The sequence below is a fragment of the Muntiacus reevesi genome, chromosome 3 (assembly GCF_963930625.1).
Source record: "Muntiacus reevesi chromosome 3, mMunRee1.1, whole genome shotgun sequence".
In the NCBI taxonomy this organism is placed as follows: Eukaryota; Metazoa; Chordata; class Mammalia; order Artiodactyla; family Cervidae; genus Muntiacus; species Muntiacus reevesi.
The window spans coordinates 116100286-116118321 of record NC_089251.1 but is presented as its reverse complement, the minus strand read 5'-3'; the positions used below and the strand labels follow the sequence as shown (position 1 = coordinate 116118321).

Below are 18036 nucleotides of genomic sequence, written 5' to 3'. Positions count from 1 at the left end.
GAAACAATAAATATGACTATGTTACAATTAAGAATCTGTTTATTAAGGATACATTAGATTGAAAAAGCAAAACCAGAGTAGAAAATATTTATAACAGTACACTGAGAATAAACTACATATACCAAAATACACTGAAAAAACAAGAAACTACTATAGGGGACTTTCCTGGTAGAAAAGGTGCAGTGATTAAGATCCCCTACTTTCAATTCATAGGGCTTAAGTTATCCCTAGCGGAGGAACTAAGATCCCACGTGCCACGTGATCCAAAAATAAAAAAGAATCAGAGAGGTAAAACTACTATAAATTGGTAAGAAAAAGAAAGCCAAAAGACCCAAGAGGAAAATGGGCAAAAGAAATGAAAAGCTATCTCATAGTAGAGAATATACAGTTTTACTGGTCACTAGCAAAATGCAAATCAAGACTGGGACTTCTAGCAGTCCAAAGGTTAAGATTCTATGCTTCCAATGCAGGGAACACAAGTTCAATTCCTGGTCAGGGAGTTGGGGAACTAGGATCCCACGTGCCATGTGGTACAGCCCCAAAACCAAATCAAGACCATAATTATAGGGTTTTTTTTTCACCCATTTGATTGGCAAAATTTAAAGTCTAACTCCAAGCATAAGAGAGGATGTAAATCAAGGTATCTCTTATATATTGCCAGTTCATTCAACCACACTGAAAAACAACTTGGTATTTAATATTCACAAATCCTATAGTCCAGAAATTCTGCCCCCGGATAAAGAGCCATAAGAAAATTTTGCACTTACACACTTAGAGACATGTATAAGAGTATCACAGAAAAACTGGTCCTAACATTAAAAACCTAGATACAGGACTTACCTGGTAGTCCAGTGGTAGAGTCTGCCTGCCAAGGCAGGGGACATGGGTTTAATCCCTGGCCTGGGAAGACCCCACATGCTGAGGGGCAACTAAGCCCCTATGCCACAACTAGTGAAGCCCGGGCACCTAGAGCCTGTGCCCTGCAACAAGTCCATACACCACAATGAAGAGTAGCCCCTGCTCACAGCAACTGCGGGAAGTCCACACGCAGCAATGAGAACCCAGCACAGCCAGAACAATGCATTCATTTAAAAAAAAGAGACACAAATTAAGATTATGGGAGAATGGATAAATTACAACATGCCGAAATGATAAAATATTATTCAGCAGAGAAAAATGAAAGAATTATAGCTATATGCAACAAGTTGTATAGATTTTAGTAATTATATATATTGTGAGACAAAAGCAAGTCCCAGAAAACTACACATAGCACACTACCTTTTTTAAAAAATTCAATATATTGTTTAGGCACATATATACACAATAAACATAATAATACGATAAGCAAAAGAATAGTAATCACAAAATTTAGAAGATGATTGGGTTGCAGGAATATGGATGCTCATTGCATTATTAAAATATTTAAGTAAACTGAATGAATAAATGAAGTAAACTTTTTTGTTGTTGTTGTTAAACTTTTTTTTAAAATATTTACTTGACTATGCTGGGTCTTAGTTGTGGCATGTGGGATCTAATTCCCTGACTAGGGATCAAACCCAGGGCCCCTGCTTTGGGAGTGTGGAGTCTTAGCCAGTGGACCACCAGGGAAGTCCCCGAAGTAAATTTTTAAAAAAAGATGGCCAAGCATGAATCTTCTTTGGAAGTTCATAAGCCAAGAATAACAATTAACCTGATTCTATGTATCTAAGGGCCAATTACAACAGAAACACAAGAATAACCAGACAATCAAAAAGAAAAATGGGCAGAAGGCCTGAATAGGAACTTCAGTAGGGAAACCTGTAAAAAGATCCTCAACCTCCCTAGTAACAAGAGAAATATCATCTTGGCATTATCTGCATGCAAAATAGCAGTAAGGATGACTGTGTGCCTATATCCTCGGAGCACACCACCTGGTGAAACTCAAGCATATGCGCACCAAGAGATATGTTCAAGAGTGTCCAGGACTTACCTGTTGGTTCAGTGGTTAGGAATCTGCCTGCCAATGTAGGGGACACAAGTTTGATCCCTGGTCCAGGAAGATTCCATATGCTGCTGGGCAGCAGAGCCCATGCATCACAATTGGTGAGCCCAGCAGAGCCTGAGAGCCGCAACTACTGAGCCCAACCCCTAAAGCCCATGCTCCACTGCAAGAGAAGCCACTGCAATGAGAAGCTTATGCACCACAAAGAAGAGTGACCCTGCTTGCCGCAACTAGAGAAAGCCTGCACGCAGCAACTAATATCCAGTATAGCCAAAAATAATAAGTATTTTAAAAAGAATGTTCATAGCAGCAGTGTTTGTAATAGCTCAAACCTAGAAACAAACCAAATGCCCACCAATATCAATAAAATAGACAACTTGTGGTATAGTCTTTTGAAATACAGTGAAAATAAATATATTACATGTATCAACATGAATGACTAAGGAACATACTGAGCAAAAAAGGTAAGTCACATAATAAATACTGTATGGCTCCATTTATGTAACATTCAAACATGTAAAAGTAAAATATGTATCATTTAAGGATACATACTGGTAAAATTATAAAGAAAAGCAAGTAAATAATAAATCTTAAATTCGGGGCAAAGGTTAACTCTGGAGAAGAAGACAGAATCAGGGAAGGACAGACAGGAGTTCTAACAGTCATGGAAATATTCCTTTTCTTAAACAAGGTGCTATTAATAATAATGTGATTCTTTATACTTTACATATATTTTATAAAAATTCTTTCATATCTACTCAATATTTTATAAAAACATTTAAAAAAAGGAACAGAAGGCGATGAGTAAGAAACCTGGGAATATACAAAATCAGCATCCAACGCAAGGAAGAGAGCAGGATTCTTAATTATGTAAATAGGAAGGTGCCTGGGCGAAAAGTGAGGATTTAGATTCTGGGAGAGATTAATTAGATGTGTAGAAAAAGAACCAAAGAGGGTTAAGTCGTGTGGCTATTTGTCCTTTGGGAAAGGGATGCTAGGATCATAGCCCAGAGAAGGGAGAAGAAAGAAGAGATCAGTGCAGAGAAACACTGTTGAGAGAGGAGGACTAAAGATTCATATTCAATAAAGAGGTAGCGCCAGGGACTTCCCGGGTCGTCCAGTGGTTAAGACTGTGCTCCCAGTGCAAAGGGTACAGGTTCGATCCCTGGTTGGAGAACTGAGATCCTGCAAGCTTTGCAGTATGGTCGAAAGATTTAAAAAAAAAAAAATTTAAGGGAGAAAAAAAAAGAGAGAGATAGAACCAGAAAAGGAAAAAGATCACATGAAAGAGAACATGGCCTAGAGATTTCATAAAGAGATTACACTGGGCTTTTGCTTTAGTTTACAGTATGAATACCACACAGATGAAGTAATCTCCAATAAGGTATTATTATCTCCTATGACAGCCATGGTTGGTTACTTCCCAAAGGGCTATTCTCTCCCTTCCCTCTCGTTAACAGATCTCAATACAGTTGGGTATACGCAGCCCCAAGGATCAAATTGCTGGTGAATGGTTTAAGTGTGGCAAATGACCGAATGAGACTTAAGGGGAAATCTGTTAGGAAGTTGCTAGGAAGGGCTTTCTTCTTTAATAAAAATAGAGTGTAGGCTAGGCACAGTGGAGAGTGATTCAAATCAAGGCTGCTATAAAGATTAAGTAAATAACAGTAGCCCTGGCTTGGTACCTAGCAATCTTCAATAAATGTTAGTTAATTTCTCCTCTCACTTAAAGATATGATCCTTTTTTTATTATCAATATCTCAGTATCACTCATGGAGGTTAATAAAGTCCCTGGGTTATAACAAGTGCTCAACAAAAATCTGTTGAATGAAAAAAAGAAATAGTGCTTAAATCAACTCTTGAAAATGAGAAAGACATGAGTAGGTGGAGTAAATAATCCTCCCCATCAGAATGGGGTGGAAAGAGGCAGAATCTGATCTGGCTGGACGAGTGGCAGGGACGGAGGTACACTGAGGCCAGGTCAGCATGGCTGAGATGTGCAACAGGCAGCCTCGTAAAGCCCTGGTGCTTACTATTCCACATTCACCCTCTCTTAATCTAAATGCTAGTCTGTTCCCTAGGGTCCCTGAAAACCTCTGCTATCTTTTATGTTTTTCATTCCCAGATGCCCTTCACACCTGAAAATGCTCTCTGGTCCCAAGTTCCATCTGCTCCTCTGTCTACCTTCCCTTCTTGCTTCCCCAGCTGCATCCAGTGGCTCCAGAGACATGACACGGCCGCCTCAGACAGAAGATTCATCTCCTTTCAGTCTCTGGAATGGTGGGGAAGGATGCTGCTGCTGCTAGGTTACTTAAGCTGTCAGCACAGACTTCAACAACCCTTATACTCTAACCATAAGGCAACACAGGCCCCCAGCCCCTCCTTATTTTCTCATTTGGACTCTTGCAACAGCCTCCTAACTTAGCCTCCCTGCTTCTAAAACGCATGCCTGTTCCTATTTCTCGTTTAAAATACTTCACTTGAGACTTCCCTAGTGATCCAGTGACTAAAAAGTTCACATTCCCAATGGTAAAAGATCCTGAATGCTGCAACTAAAGATCCAGCACACCACAATGAAGATGGAAGATGCTGTGTGCCACAGCTAAGACCAGGCACAGCCAAACAAATAAACAAAATGTTTTGAATAAATACTTTTTTTTTATAGCCTCCAGAAAATTCAAATTGGGAAACTTTGGACCAAATTTGGCCCACAGATATGTTCATGTGCTTTTGTTGCTACATGTTTCAAACAAACAAACTTGGGCCAACATTTTACACCTTGGAGACTCTATGTAATAACCCAGAGTTCTGGCTTCTCTTTAAAAACTGCTATGCGCTTGGTCACTCAGTCGTCTCTGACTCTTTGTGACCCTTTGGGGTACAGACCACCAGGCTCCTCTGCCCATGGGATTTTTCAGTCAAGAATACTGGAGGGGGTTGCCATTTTCCTCCTCCAGGGGATCTTTCCAACCCAGGGATGGAATCCACGTCTCCTGTATCTCCTGCATTGCAAGCAGATTCTTTTTTTTTTTTTTTTTAAATTTATTTATTTATTTTTTATTAGCTGGAGGCTAATTACTTCACAACATTTCAGTGGGTTTTGTCATACACTGATAAGAATCGGCCATAGAGTTACACGTATTCCCCATCCCGATCCCCCTTCCCACCTCCCTCTCCACCCGATTCCTCTGGGTCTTTCTAGTGCACCAGGCCCGAGCACTTGTCTCATGCATCCCACCTGGGCTGGTGATCTGTTTCACCATAGATAATATACATGCTGTTCTTTTGAAACATCCCACCCTCACCTTCTCCCACAGAGTTCAAAAGTCTGTTCTGTACTTCTGTGTTTCTTTTTCTGTTTTGCATATAGGGTTATCGTTACCATCTTTCTAAATTCCATATATATGTGTTAGTATGCTGTAATGTTCTTTATCTTTCTGGCTTACTTCACTCTGTATAATGGGCTCCAGTTTCATCCATCTCGTTAGAACTGATTCAAATGAATTCTTTTTAATGGCTGAGTAATATTCCATGGTGTATATGTACCACAGCTTCCTTATCCATTCATCTGCTGATGGACATCTAGGTTGCTTCCATTGCAAGCAGATTCTTTATCCGCTGAGCCATCAGGGAAAATTGGAAGATGTGGCAAAAGACAGCAGCTGGAGCCGGGCCAAATGGCTAGAAAGTCCATACTCTCTAGTAACTAGAGTTCAACACAGTTCCAATCACTTAGTTTTTAGGGACTGGATTTTTTTACCTTGGCCCAGCAAAATATCTTAATATAGCACATCCAATTCTTGCTGACCTCTCCAGCTCTAGCTCCCCTCTCTCACGCTTGTCAACTTTATACTGCAGCAACACCTGCACACTAAACTACTTATATTTCCCTAAACACATCATATTGTTCCTACCTTTCTGCCTGTCTTTTTGTATATGTTCTTCCCTCAGCCTGGAATGCTAGTCCCCTCCTGGACTCCAGGCTAATTTCTATTTAATCTTTAAAACATTGCTTAGCTATCACTTCTAGGAAACATTCCAAGGCTCCCTTCCACGTTCCTCCTCAATATCTCTGAATCTTACACATTTTTTTAATTGTTGCCCTTACACACTGTAGTACAATTTGTGTACATGTTGTTCACTAGCACTAGAGTGAGCACCTTAAAAAACAAAGAATATCTATCATTTACAATGCCTGCCACATAACAGTCACTCAACACATTTCATAAATGAGTAATTGAAAAAAAATGAGATAACGAATGATATATGGGGAACCAGAGCCGAAGAGGCTAGGGAGGGGTGAAGCTCCCAGTAACTCACATAGATTTCCATCTTCCGGTAGAGACCATAGTTAAGGAGTAAATTGTGAGTCATGCGGATTCGGTGAGGCTTCATTGGGTGGCCTTGTCCATAATAGTAATTTCCAACATCCCCTGAAGAAGAAAGAGAGACAGCTTCAGTGACACAGTCAGACACACACTCCCAGGAGAACCCACAGATCTTTACAACAAATTTCTAGGCAAATTCTGTCTGGTTCATTCTAGGCTCCAAGATTCTCTCCCACCTCAAGGAAGGGTAACTCCAAAAGAAAAAAAAAAAAAGCAGGGGACCGTGGTGAGATGAGCACTTAAGGATGTCTGTCTAGCCCAGTTTTTTCCCTCGGAACCCAAAAGCATTGAAAAGTGTAAGAGGGGTCAGTCCAAAGCTACTGGGGAACAGCGGCCAGTGAGGTGACTCACCTCACTATCTCCAAGGAATTCACTCCCACAACAGAAAAAATAATCATCACTACTCAGAATTACTGTAAGTCACAGTTCACCTCTTGCACATCATAACACTTTATGGTGTCAAAGTACTTTCACAATCACTTTCTTATTGGATTCTCACAAAAACCCTGGAAAATAGTTAAGACAGGGAGTATTATTCCCATTTTATAGATTATAGACTAAACTCATCATCCTTTTAAATTATCTTATCCATTAATTTTTTTTTTTCTGTTTGAGTGTGCTGGTCTTCACTGCTGCTCAGGCTTTTCTCTAGTTGAGGAGAATGGAGGCTACTCTCTAGCTATGGTGCTCAGGCTTCTCACTGCAGTGCCTTCTGTTGTGAACCATGGGCTCTAGGGCATGCAGCATGTGGGCTCAGCAGCTGTGGTTCCCCGGCTCTACAGAGCACAGTCTCAATGATTGTGGCACTTCGGCTTAAGTTGCTCCGAGGCTTGTGGGATCTTCCCAAATCAGGGACTGAACCCATGTCTCCTGTACTGGCAGGCAGATTCTCTACCACTGAGCCACCAGGTTGGTTGTTTATTTAGTCTCTAAGTCGTGTCCGACTCTTGCGACCCCATGGACTGTAGCCTGCCAGGCTCCTCTATCCAAAGCATTCTGGCAAGGATTCTGGCAGAGCCCCCAGGGAAGCCCCATAAACTCACCATCTCCTGATTTATCCACAGCAATAACCTTCCGCTGGGCCCTCTGTTGTCAGTTCAAACTATCTGCCATACTAGTTATTTTCCTAATATACAGCTTTGATAACATCACTACCCTACTCAAAAATCCTTAATGGTTCCCCATTTTCTATAGCATAAAGAATAACGAACAACTTCAATAGGACTTTCTTAATCTATTTTTCCAACTTCTTACCACTACCACCCTACCCCAACACACACACACCACATACACATACACACACACATTCTGTTCTAGACGTTAGCAAGCAAATTATGGCACTTGGGTTATATACAACTGGCTGTTTGATTTTTCCAAATAAGATGTTATTGGAATACAACAATGCCCATAAGTTTTACTATCTATGACTACTTTTACATTATAATGGCAGAGTTGAGTAGCTAAATAGTTACTATAGAGACCCACCTATATGGCACATGCATGCTAAGTCACTTTGGTCACTTTTGACTCCTTTGTGATCCCATGGACTGTAGCCTGCCAGGCTCCTCTGTCCATGGGATTCTCCAGGCAAGAACACTGGAGTGGGTTGCCAACTCTTTCTCCAGGGCATCCTTCCGTTCCAGGGATCGAACCCACATCTCTTATGTCTCCTGCACTGGCAGGTGAGTTCTTTACCACTAGTGCCACTTAGGAAGCCCTCCCAGGCACACAAACTCTAAAATATTTACTATCTGGCCCTTTACGGAAAGTCTGCCAATCTCTTGGAAGAAAAGTTATGACAAACCTAGACAGCATATTAAAAAGCAGAGACATCACTCTGCCAACAAAGGTCTGTCTAGTCAAAGCTATGGTTTTTCCAGTAGTCACATATGGACATGCAAGTTGGACTATAAAGAAAGCTGAGCGCCGAAGAATCGATTGTTGCAGTGTTGGAGAAGATTCTTGAGTCCCTTGGACTGCAAGGAGATCCAACCAGTCCATCCTAAAAGAAATCAGTCCTGAATATTCACTGGAAGGACTGATGCTGAAGCTGAAACTCCAATACTTTGGCCACCTGATGTGAAGAACTGACTCATTGGAAAAGACCCTGATGCTGGGAAAGATTGAAGGCAGGAGGAGAAGGGGACGACAGAGGATGAGATGGTTGGATGGCATCACCGACTCAATAGACACAAGTTTGAGCAAGCTCCAGGAGTTGGTGATGGACAGGGAAGCCTGGCGTGCTACAGTGAAGTCCACGGGGTCATAATGAGTTGGATGTGACTGAACTGAACTGAGTTGAACTGCCAATCTCTGCTATGAACACACTAGATTATTGTCAGCTTCTTGAATGCATTCACCTTCATACCAAAGTATTCTTTGTTCAGACTGTTCCTTTGACCTGGAAAGTCATTGCTTCTCTGAGCATCCTCCTCACACTACAAAGCTCAGCTAAAGCTCCAGGCATAGTCCTAATCAGAATAAATGGTCTTTTCCTCTGCATGCAATTTATATATGGCACTTAATTTTGTATCTCAATTATTTACATATCTATTTTATATCTACAAGACTGCTCTTTGAAGGCAAGGACAAATATGCCCTGTACATTACACAGGCTGAATAAAGATTCAAGCAAATGAACTGAGACTCAGAGAAGTTATGTGCCTGCTCAAAATCTCAGAGCTAATAAAGGATCTGAGAGTCAACCCTTCTAACTCCAAATCCAGGATGTTAAAAACTGTTATCAGCAGGACTTCCCTGGTGATCCAGTGGTTAAGCCTCTGGGCTTCCAATGCAGGAGACAAGAATTTGATCCCTAGTTGGGGAATTGAGACATGCCCAAGTGGGGTGGTCAAAATTTTCAAAATTAAGAAAACAAAACAAAACAAAACTTTATCAGGTTTCCCAGGTACCTACTTCAGTTTGCAATTAACCTAAAAGGGCTCTGTAGTCTACCTGGTAGATAGTTCCTGGAAAAATATTTCAAAATCATGTGAATTGCACACCCAAAGTTCTCTCCTTGGAAGTTCACTAGAATAAGGCAGATCTTTCATTACCAGTGAAACAAAGGGTCCCAACCTCTTAATCAATGATTTAGTAGTGCCAGAAATAGGCTTCATTCCAGGGAGCAATGCACTGTGGGGAATGCCACCAACAGCATCCAAGCTGTACTTCAATTCTCTTTAGCACAGACATGGCCTGTGATAATAGGAAACTTCTAAACAGTTGGATATTTAGGATCTCATCCTTTTCTCTGTTTTTAAAAATATTTATTTGGTTGCACCAGGTCTTAGTTTCGGCACCCAGGATCCTAGATCTTTACTGCAGCACTGGATCTTCAGTTTCGGCATGTGGGATCTAGTTTCCCCACCAGGGACTGAACCCAGGCCCCTGCCTTGGGAGTGCAGAATCCCACTCACCGGACCACCAGGGAAGTCCCTCTCTCTTTTTAAATAAACCTTATTCTTTAAAACAATTTTAGGTTTACAGAAAAGTTGCAAAGAAGTACAGAGTTCTTAGATACTATACTATTTCCTCTATTAACATTTTACATTAGTGAAATAGAAAGTATCTGTTACAATTAATGAAGCAATATTGATAATTATTTATTAAAAGTCCATACTTTATTTAGATTTCCTTAATGTTCATCCTTTTCATTTTAGCGAGGCCTGTGTTCTCACAGTCACAAGCTAGCACAGCATGTAGTGGCATTCAACAGTCCCATACAGACAGACTGAGATACAGTAGGAGGGAAGGCAGTCAGAGAAGTTTGTTCCCAGGGCTCCTCAGACAACCTTACCAGCCACGGGGGTGGGTAGAACAGGTTCTCAAGGCACTAGCTGAGACTTCCAGAAAGTGAAAGCGTCAGTGGCTCAGTTGTGTCCCACTCTTTTTGACCCCATGAAGCACAGCCCACCAGGTTCCTCTGTCCATGGAATTCTCCAGGCAGGAATACTGGAGTGGGTAGCCAGTCCCTTCTCCAGGGGATCTTCCTGACCCAAGGATCGAACCTGAGTCTCCTGCATGGCAGGCAGATTCTTTACCATCTAAGCCACCAGGTAAGTTCAAGTCTTCAAGATGCAGACCCAATTTGTGGGCTGTCAGGAGTCATAAGGTCATTGCTATGTTATATAAATTGGATTCCTGCTGACCCATGTCTCTGGTATAGGTCTTGATCCCTAGCAACTCCCCTGCCTATCAAGCCAGAATCCAGCCAAGGTTGAGACTTGGGGGACTGAGATAACTTATCTAGAAAGCTGAGTACCTGAGGGCGGGGCCCAAACATGCTATCCTGTCTTTAACAGTTTTTAATCAGGTTGCTGAGAGACTTAAAAAAATTACCCTTGTAGATAAGAATTGGCCCTCCCCATCCACTAACCCTGGCTAAGGAAGGCCAACTGTACTGTGTCATTTTATGTAAGGAACCTGAGCATCCTTTTGATATCTGTGCTGGGGTCCTGGAACCAGTCCGGCTGTTTTAAACTTTTTAAAACTTTATTAAAAAGGGCTTTCTGCACTGTTCTCATAGTTTCTCCATTTTGCAGGGGAGAGGCCTGAGGCTTGGAAAGGTAAAATGACTTGTCCAATACTTCAGTTTTTGAACAGCAGAGCCATATTTCAGTCCCAAACTAGTGACCTCACTGAGAAACTCACAAGTAGTTTCTCAGAAAGGAAGAGATCACCCTTCTCTAAAGATGGAGGTCTTTCCACTTTTTCTCTTTTTAAACTGAGAATGTGGAGATCACAAAACTGTGCAAACTGATAAAGCTATGAAGTCACAGACTCCAGCTTCAAATGGGCCCTCACCACTGCCCAGCAATCCTTCAAATGTTTTTTTCCTGCTCCCTCTTTCAGAACAGCTATCTCTCTTCAAGATTTCTACTCTACCCAACTGCCCTCCCCCACTCTCAGGAAAAGGAATATTTGCTTACTTCATCCTGAAAGCCCCCTCTCCTTTCCATCTTCTCTCCTTCAAACACGTTTTTTCTTGTCACTTACCCTCTCATCCCAAAGGAACTTCCTCTTAAAAGACAGGTGTCCCTATGTGTACTCTGGTTTCCATCTTACCTGATCTCTCCTCAGGGACCTCCATCATTACTAGCCCCTCTCTCCAGTATCTTCAACCTCTCCCTATTTTCCATAACAATTTGCACATACTTAACTCTCAGCCACTAGATCTCCTTTTTATCAACAACCCTCTCTCTGTCTCAACAAGCTTCCTTTTTGGGACTTTGCTGGTGGTCCAGTGGTTAAGACTCCGTGCTTCCACTGCAGGGGGCACAGGTTCAATCCCTGGTTTGGGAACAAAGACCCTACACACAGAGTGGTATGACCCAAAAAACAGTTCCCTTTTAAAAAAAAGTTCAATCTAATGCCTCCTCTTCACTCATCCCTTCAGTCTACAGCAATTTAACTTCAGTTCTAAATCCTGCATAGGAAACAGTTCTTGCCAACACTTGGCCACTCCCTCCCTCTTTTGGCTACTGTAACCCAACACTTTCTGGTTCACTTACATCTCAAGCCATTCCCTCTGTATCTTTATTCACTCTATGAACAATATTTTTTGAGAATCTCCTATGAGCTAGGCACTGTTTGAGGGGCTGAGTATACAAAGGTAGACAAAACATGACCCTTTCCCCTAAGGAGTTCACTTTCTGTAAGAAGTATGAATAAGTAAATGGGCAATTCCAATACACAGTGACTAATGTACAAATGTACTCTACATACCCAGGAGTACAGAGTATGAAGAACACTAGACTTTTTTCTCAGCCCACTTCCTTAGAATCCCACCCTGGACCCTCTTCTCTTTTTACCCTATACAACTTCTTATATGGGATACAAGGGTGACTGTATCCTCTTTTGTAACTAAAATTATCAGCTGAATATATGTATGCTGACAATCATCAAAAATTTCTATCTTCTCATTTGTCTTCTAAACTGCAGACCTGAATGGCCACTGCCTACTGGACACCTTTACTTGGGATATCCCCCAGACATCTCAACAAATGTTTCTTTAAAAAACAACCCCCCCCCCAAAAAAAAACAACCCCCCCCCAAAAATAAATAAATAAAAATAAAAACACCCAATATTATCAACTGAAATAGCCTTCTACGTTCAGCATGAAACTGCCCAAACTAGATACTTGGGATTCTTGCCTTTTTCCTTACTTCTCCATTCATGCATTTAACTTCTGTTCCAGAGTGATAGTTCTAAGGTACAATAAATTTGATGATGTCACTAACCTGCATAAGACTTCAATGATTCACCAGTGAATATAATCCAACTTTCTAAGGGTGGTGTGCCCAGCCTTTCGTGATCTGGCTCCCATTTACTTCTCCAGCCTCATCACTTGCAACCTTTTTCTCACCCTTGCTCTACACCTTCTAACACTGTGCCATCAAATTTATGCCTCTACCATATTGTACATCCGGGCATTTTTCAAAGGTGTTCGCCTCTCTCTTACCTCTCAACTTGTTATCTTTGTCCTTTCTGGGCCTAGTTAATAACTCCTGCTCTTCAGGTCCTAATTGAGATGGCACCTCCTTGCCTGACTTCTCAGTCTGGGCAGACACTTCTCTGTTCTCCCAGCAAACTCTGAGCTATCCTTCCTCTCAACCTGATACTGTAGAGCAATTTTTCTGTCATGGTCTATACGCTCCTCCAGACTGAGTGAGAGGAAGGTGGCAAGACCATCCCCTGGCCTCAGCCCCTAAACGATACCTACAACAGAAGAAGCTGCTGCTCCACAGATTTCTGTCCAACGAAAAAGTTTGTTTTAACAAGTTGCATCCTTCTTCTTCCAATCCCAGGAGTCCCATTTCCCAGCAGCAACCGCAGGGCCCGCTGGGAGACAGGGGGAGGGGAGTTGGTGACCTCTAGGTGCTGAGCCCTGCAGGCCTCTCACCAGAAGAGATGAGGAAGGAAAGGGGCAGTGAGAGATCTTAGGATTCTCAGCAGAACATGTAACCCGGCAATCTTCACCAGATTCTGCCTCCTGCCTCGGACTCTGCCTCCCCTCTAAGAGGCCGCCGCAAACTCCACATCAGACTTCAGAATTTCCCACCAAGGTGACCTCAGGCTTCCCCAGGCGACCCTCCTGACCTCGGAGCCCCCCTACCCCGCCTCCCTTCTAAGCCTCGACCCCCTTCCCCTCAGCCTTCTCCCTCAAGCTCCACCTCCTTTCCTCTTTGCCTCCTCTCTCAACCCCAACCTCTTCCAGCCTCTGCACTCAGCCTCGACCTCCTCTCAGCCTCAGCCTCCTTCTCTCAGCCTCCTCCCTCAGCCTTTCCCAAACGCCTCAGCCTCCCCCCTCGGATCTCCTCGACTCCCTCTCCCGGATCCCGCCCGGCTCGGGCCAGGCCCCGCCCCCAGCGCGAGGACTGTGCTCACCGTCGTAATAGTAACAGACTTTCCTCTTGGTGCCCTGAGTCTGCGCCATCTTGCTCGCCTCCCGTCCCTCCCGTCAGTCGGTCCGTCCGCCCTCCCGCCGGTGGCTCCGCTCAGCGTCCGACCCAGCGGGGAGGGGGCGGGCCTCCAGCGCGCTCCGCCCATCCTCGCCCGGGCTCACCTATAGCCGCGCAGCCCGGGCACTGCTCCAGCCAATCAATGGCGCTGGGACGGCCCGGAACTCGGCGGGGGGCAAGGGCAGCCCGGCGAGGCCTCCGAGGGCCCCCTGGGCCTGTACCAAGGTCCGCGACAGGGGGGGTGGGGCTGCCCCGGGACCGTACCAATTCGTCCCGGGGGAAGAAAGTGGGCCTGCTAACTTGGGTGTCCCATTCCGCTTTGGGAGATTGCTTGGAGATCAGAGGCCAACTTTGTCATTTGACAGAGGCCTACGATGGAAAGTGACTTGCTCAAGGTCACTCAGCTAAGTTTAGAGGAGGAGAAATAAATTGACAAACGACAGGAAACTGCTGTAGACGAAGGACTGTGCCATAGCTTGACCGACATTATCTCAGTCATCTCTGTTGTTCCATTGGCTGCCTTGTAATGGGGCCTTTTATTCCCATTTTACAGACAAGGATAATGAAGTTGAGAACTTTGTGACTTCCTCAGAGTCACACAATAATTACGTTCAGTTTTCAACCACAGATTTTTTTAAACGCTTACTCGACTCCAGAAGCACAGAACCCAGACTTTCTTACTCCAAAGCCTGCCTCCCTGATGCAGTCACCCAGGAGGGCTAAGGAATGCCTTTAGATGGGAGGAAACTGTCGCTTATACCAGAGTTTCTAAAGATACTGAAGCTATTAATATTTTGGATAATATCCAAATATGTTGTGGGGGACCATCCCGTGCACTGTGTTTTTTAGCAGCATCCTGGGCTTCCCTAGTGGTTCACACATAAAGAATCTGCTTACAATGCTGGAGACACAGGTCCAGTCCCTGAATGGAGAAGATTCCCTGGAGAAAGGGATGGCTACCCACTCCAGTATAAGGATACTGGAGAATTCCATGGACCGAGGAGCCTGGCGGGCTACAGTCCATGGGGTCCCAAAGAGTGGGACACGACTGAGTGATTAACATTTTCACTTTGGCCACTACTCTTAGATGCCAGTAGCACTGCCCCAGCCCCCTGCAGCTGTGACAACAAAAATTGTACTTATTCATGGCAAAATGTCTCCAGGGCAAGGAGGAGAGGATTGGAGGGAGTATAAAAGTGCCCCCAACCCTATCCTTGAGAACCACTACACTAGATCAATCAGTTAATCATTATTGAAAGCTAAAGGCTGAAAAGCACTGTGGTGGACTATTTAAGAGGCAACTACAACAATATTAATATTTAGTGAGTGCTTACTGTGTGCCAAGTAAGTTACTCAGGGTTCTACAGTCAATAAGATACATTTTTATGCCTCTTTACAGTAGAAGCTGCCTGCCAGTGCAGGAGACACAAATTCAATTCCTGGGTCGGGAAGATTCCCCTGGAGAAGGAAATGGCAACACATTCCAGTATTCTTGCCTGGGAAGTCTCCTGGACAGAGGAGCAGGCTGGTGGAGGGGAGGGGCCGCAAAAGAGTCGGACATGACTTAGTCTAAAGACAGCCTGATCACTTGTATTCCTCACATGGGAACTGCATTTGAGCTTTTAATTCTAAAAGTAACAGGAAATCTAAGTTTGGGCACTTTTTTTTTTTTCAGGCAAGGCTTTATTGGGGCCCCTAGGGCAGCAGCCGGCAGCATCAGGGAGCAAGAACAAACAACAGGTTTCCCTGCTTGCTTGCTAGCTTCCCCCCCCCCCCCCCCCCGCCCTCTCCCGCCACCGTCCGGGGGTGGGGGGTGAAGCTTGTTCCTTATATGGGGTGAGGGTAGATGTGTGTCCAGGGGTCTGGTCGGAGGGTTGGCTTAGGTGCTTTGTCTAACCTTTAGGTGGTGGTGTTGGGTGCTTCTATTATAGAAACAGCAAAAGACCAAGAAATAAACCCTATCGCCAGTTGTGTTGGTGCTTCCCAGCCAGAAACCTTTCTGTGTCCCCATTTCCCGCTTAGTAAAATGGAGTGTAAGAAAACAAGGTTCATCAACTCTGTGGCTGCAGCCATGTCCAAAAAAGGAGGAGGGTGGGATCAGATGAGGTCATGGGTGTGGCAGCATTTTATAAAATGCAGAACAGGAATCACAAACTCAGATGCCTACAGAGGTCAGGAAGGTGGTATAAATGAGTGGATTTATATTATATATAGTTATATTGGTTTGAGTCAGGTACTTTGCTTATTTTTAAAACTGGTTTTTTTACTTTCATAAAGAAATATGTCCTCCCATCTTTCTTCAAACACACTGCCATCTTCAGGCATCTTTAATTTTCACACTTTGTAATAGAAATATGGTGTGCAAAAATTTTCATTTGCCTCCTTATTATAAAAACCATAGCACAAGCATGATGATAAATAGCCACGAAAAAAAAAAAAAATTAGCCACGAACACTTAGGTTCATAATCTGAGACAATAGGGTGTGAAAGGCAGAGCTCATGCCCCACCTAAAGGCGGTGGCCATTACTCAGCTCCATGAGGCCAGGTAAACCCAAAGGAGCCAAATCTTGCTGTTTTCTCAAGAGAAGACAGAAATCTGGAGTTTTATGCCAAACTGCCCCAGTTTTATAAACTGGCTGCTAACTCAGTCTATTTTCTTTTCTTTTTTTTAGATTAATTAATTTTATATATATATATATATATTTCTTTTTGGTTGTGTTGGGTCCTCACTGCTGGGCAGGTTTTTCTCTAATTTTGGCGAGTGGAGGCTATTGTCTCGGTGCTGTGCTTCGGCTTCTCATTGCAATGGCTTCTCTGGTTTCGGCGTATGGGCTCTAAGGCGCAGGGCCTTCAGTTGTGGCTCCCAGGCTCTAGAGCACAGGTTCGGTAGTTATGGTGCACAGGCTTTGTTGCTCTGCACCATGTTGAATCTTCCAAGATCAAGGATGGAACCCATGTCTCCTACACTGGCAGCAGCTTCTTTACCATGGAGCCACCAGAGGAGCCCTACTTAATTAATTTAAAGAACCCGCCTGACAATCCAGGAGACATAAGAGACTCAAGTTTGATCCCTGGGTCGGGAAGATACCCTAGAGAAGAAAATGGCAACCCACTCCAGTATCCTTGCCTGGAGAATCCCTGTAAATAGGCTACAGTCCATGAGTCGCAATAGCTGGACACGAATGCAGGGGCTTAGCACACAGCACACATTTACTTTTTGGCTGTGCCTTGGCATGCAAGATCTTAATTTCCAGAAGAGCAATCAAACCCATGCCCTCTGCAGTGGAAGCATGGAGTCTTCCACTGGACCATCAGGGAAGGCTCTCAGTCTATTTTTAAGACAGCAGTAAGAGCCATCCTTTTAAAATGTGAGTCTCAAAATGGCTCCTGCAGAAGCCACAGGCCCAGGCCCCATAGGATCTACCCTCCTCCCTCAGGCAGCCTTTATGTCTCAGAGCTTGCCCTTTGTGTCTCAAGTTTCTGCCTCAGGCTGTTGTTCCCTCTGCCTGAGTGCTCCTCCCCTATACCACTTACTCCCTCACCTCCTTCAAATTTTTGCTCAAAATTCACCTTCTCAAAGAGACCTTCCTAGTCCACCCTCTTTAAAACTACAAACCTCCCCCAAATATGACATTCTTAATCCCCCTTTCCTTGTTCTATTTTCCCCTTACCACTATCATCTTGCAGCATACCATACCATTTATTTCTTTGTGATGCTTACTATCTTCCCTGTAAGCTCCCCAGAGATCTTATCCACTGCCTAGTACACAGTAAATGTTCAATAAATATTTGTTAAGTGAGTGGATTAACTCAATGTTTAAAAACACCTTAAAGGTGAATCAGAACATATAGCTCTCGAATCAGTAGCTGTAAAAAGGAAAAGGCAGTCACCCTTATACAATGGGAAAGGGTCTTGGGACACATCTACTCTCTAGGAGGTTCTGGCTAGGGTGCCCATAATTCTTTGGGGTGGAGGTTTGAAGGGGTTTAAAAAACACATACCGCAAAATATAAGGACCTTCTCTTGGCAGCCAACATCAGCAGGGCTGGAAAAAGTTCAGACATCCCTTCATCCCTCCCACCTTTCACCCCAAATCAGGGTGCCTCAGTTTCCATCTTCGGAACGTTCAATCCCCCCCTGTCCCCCGCAAGGAAGAGGAGACTGGAGTGGGCAGCAGAAAGATGTACAATCTTCACCAATA

At 43.7% G+C, this 18036-nt stretch overlaps 1 protein-coding gene across 1 annotated transcript in view; it reads right to left on the bottom strand.

The window, feature by feature from the left end:
- HDAC1 (histone deacetylase 1) overlaps nt 1–13899 on the bottom strand; it is a 32816-nt gene extending 18917 nt beyond the window's left edge. The window contains exons 1-2 of the mRNA XM_065930302.1: nt 13760–13899; nt 6302–6414 (exon numbers count right to left, since the gene is read on the bottom strand). Of these exons, the coding sequence (XP_065786374.1) occupies nt 6302–6414; nt 13760–13808 (162 nt within the window). The 5' untranslated portion in view covers nt 13809–13899. The remainder of the gene's footprint in view (nt 1–6301; nt 6415–13759) is intronic.
- Between the last annotated feature and the right edge of the window lie 4137 nt (nt 13900–18036).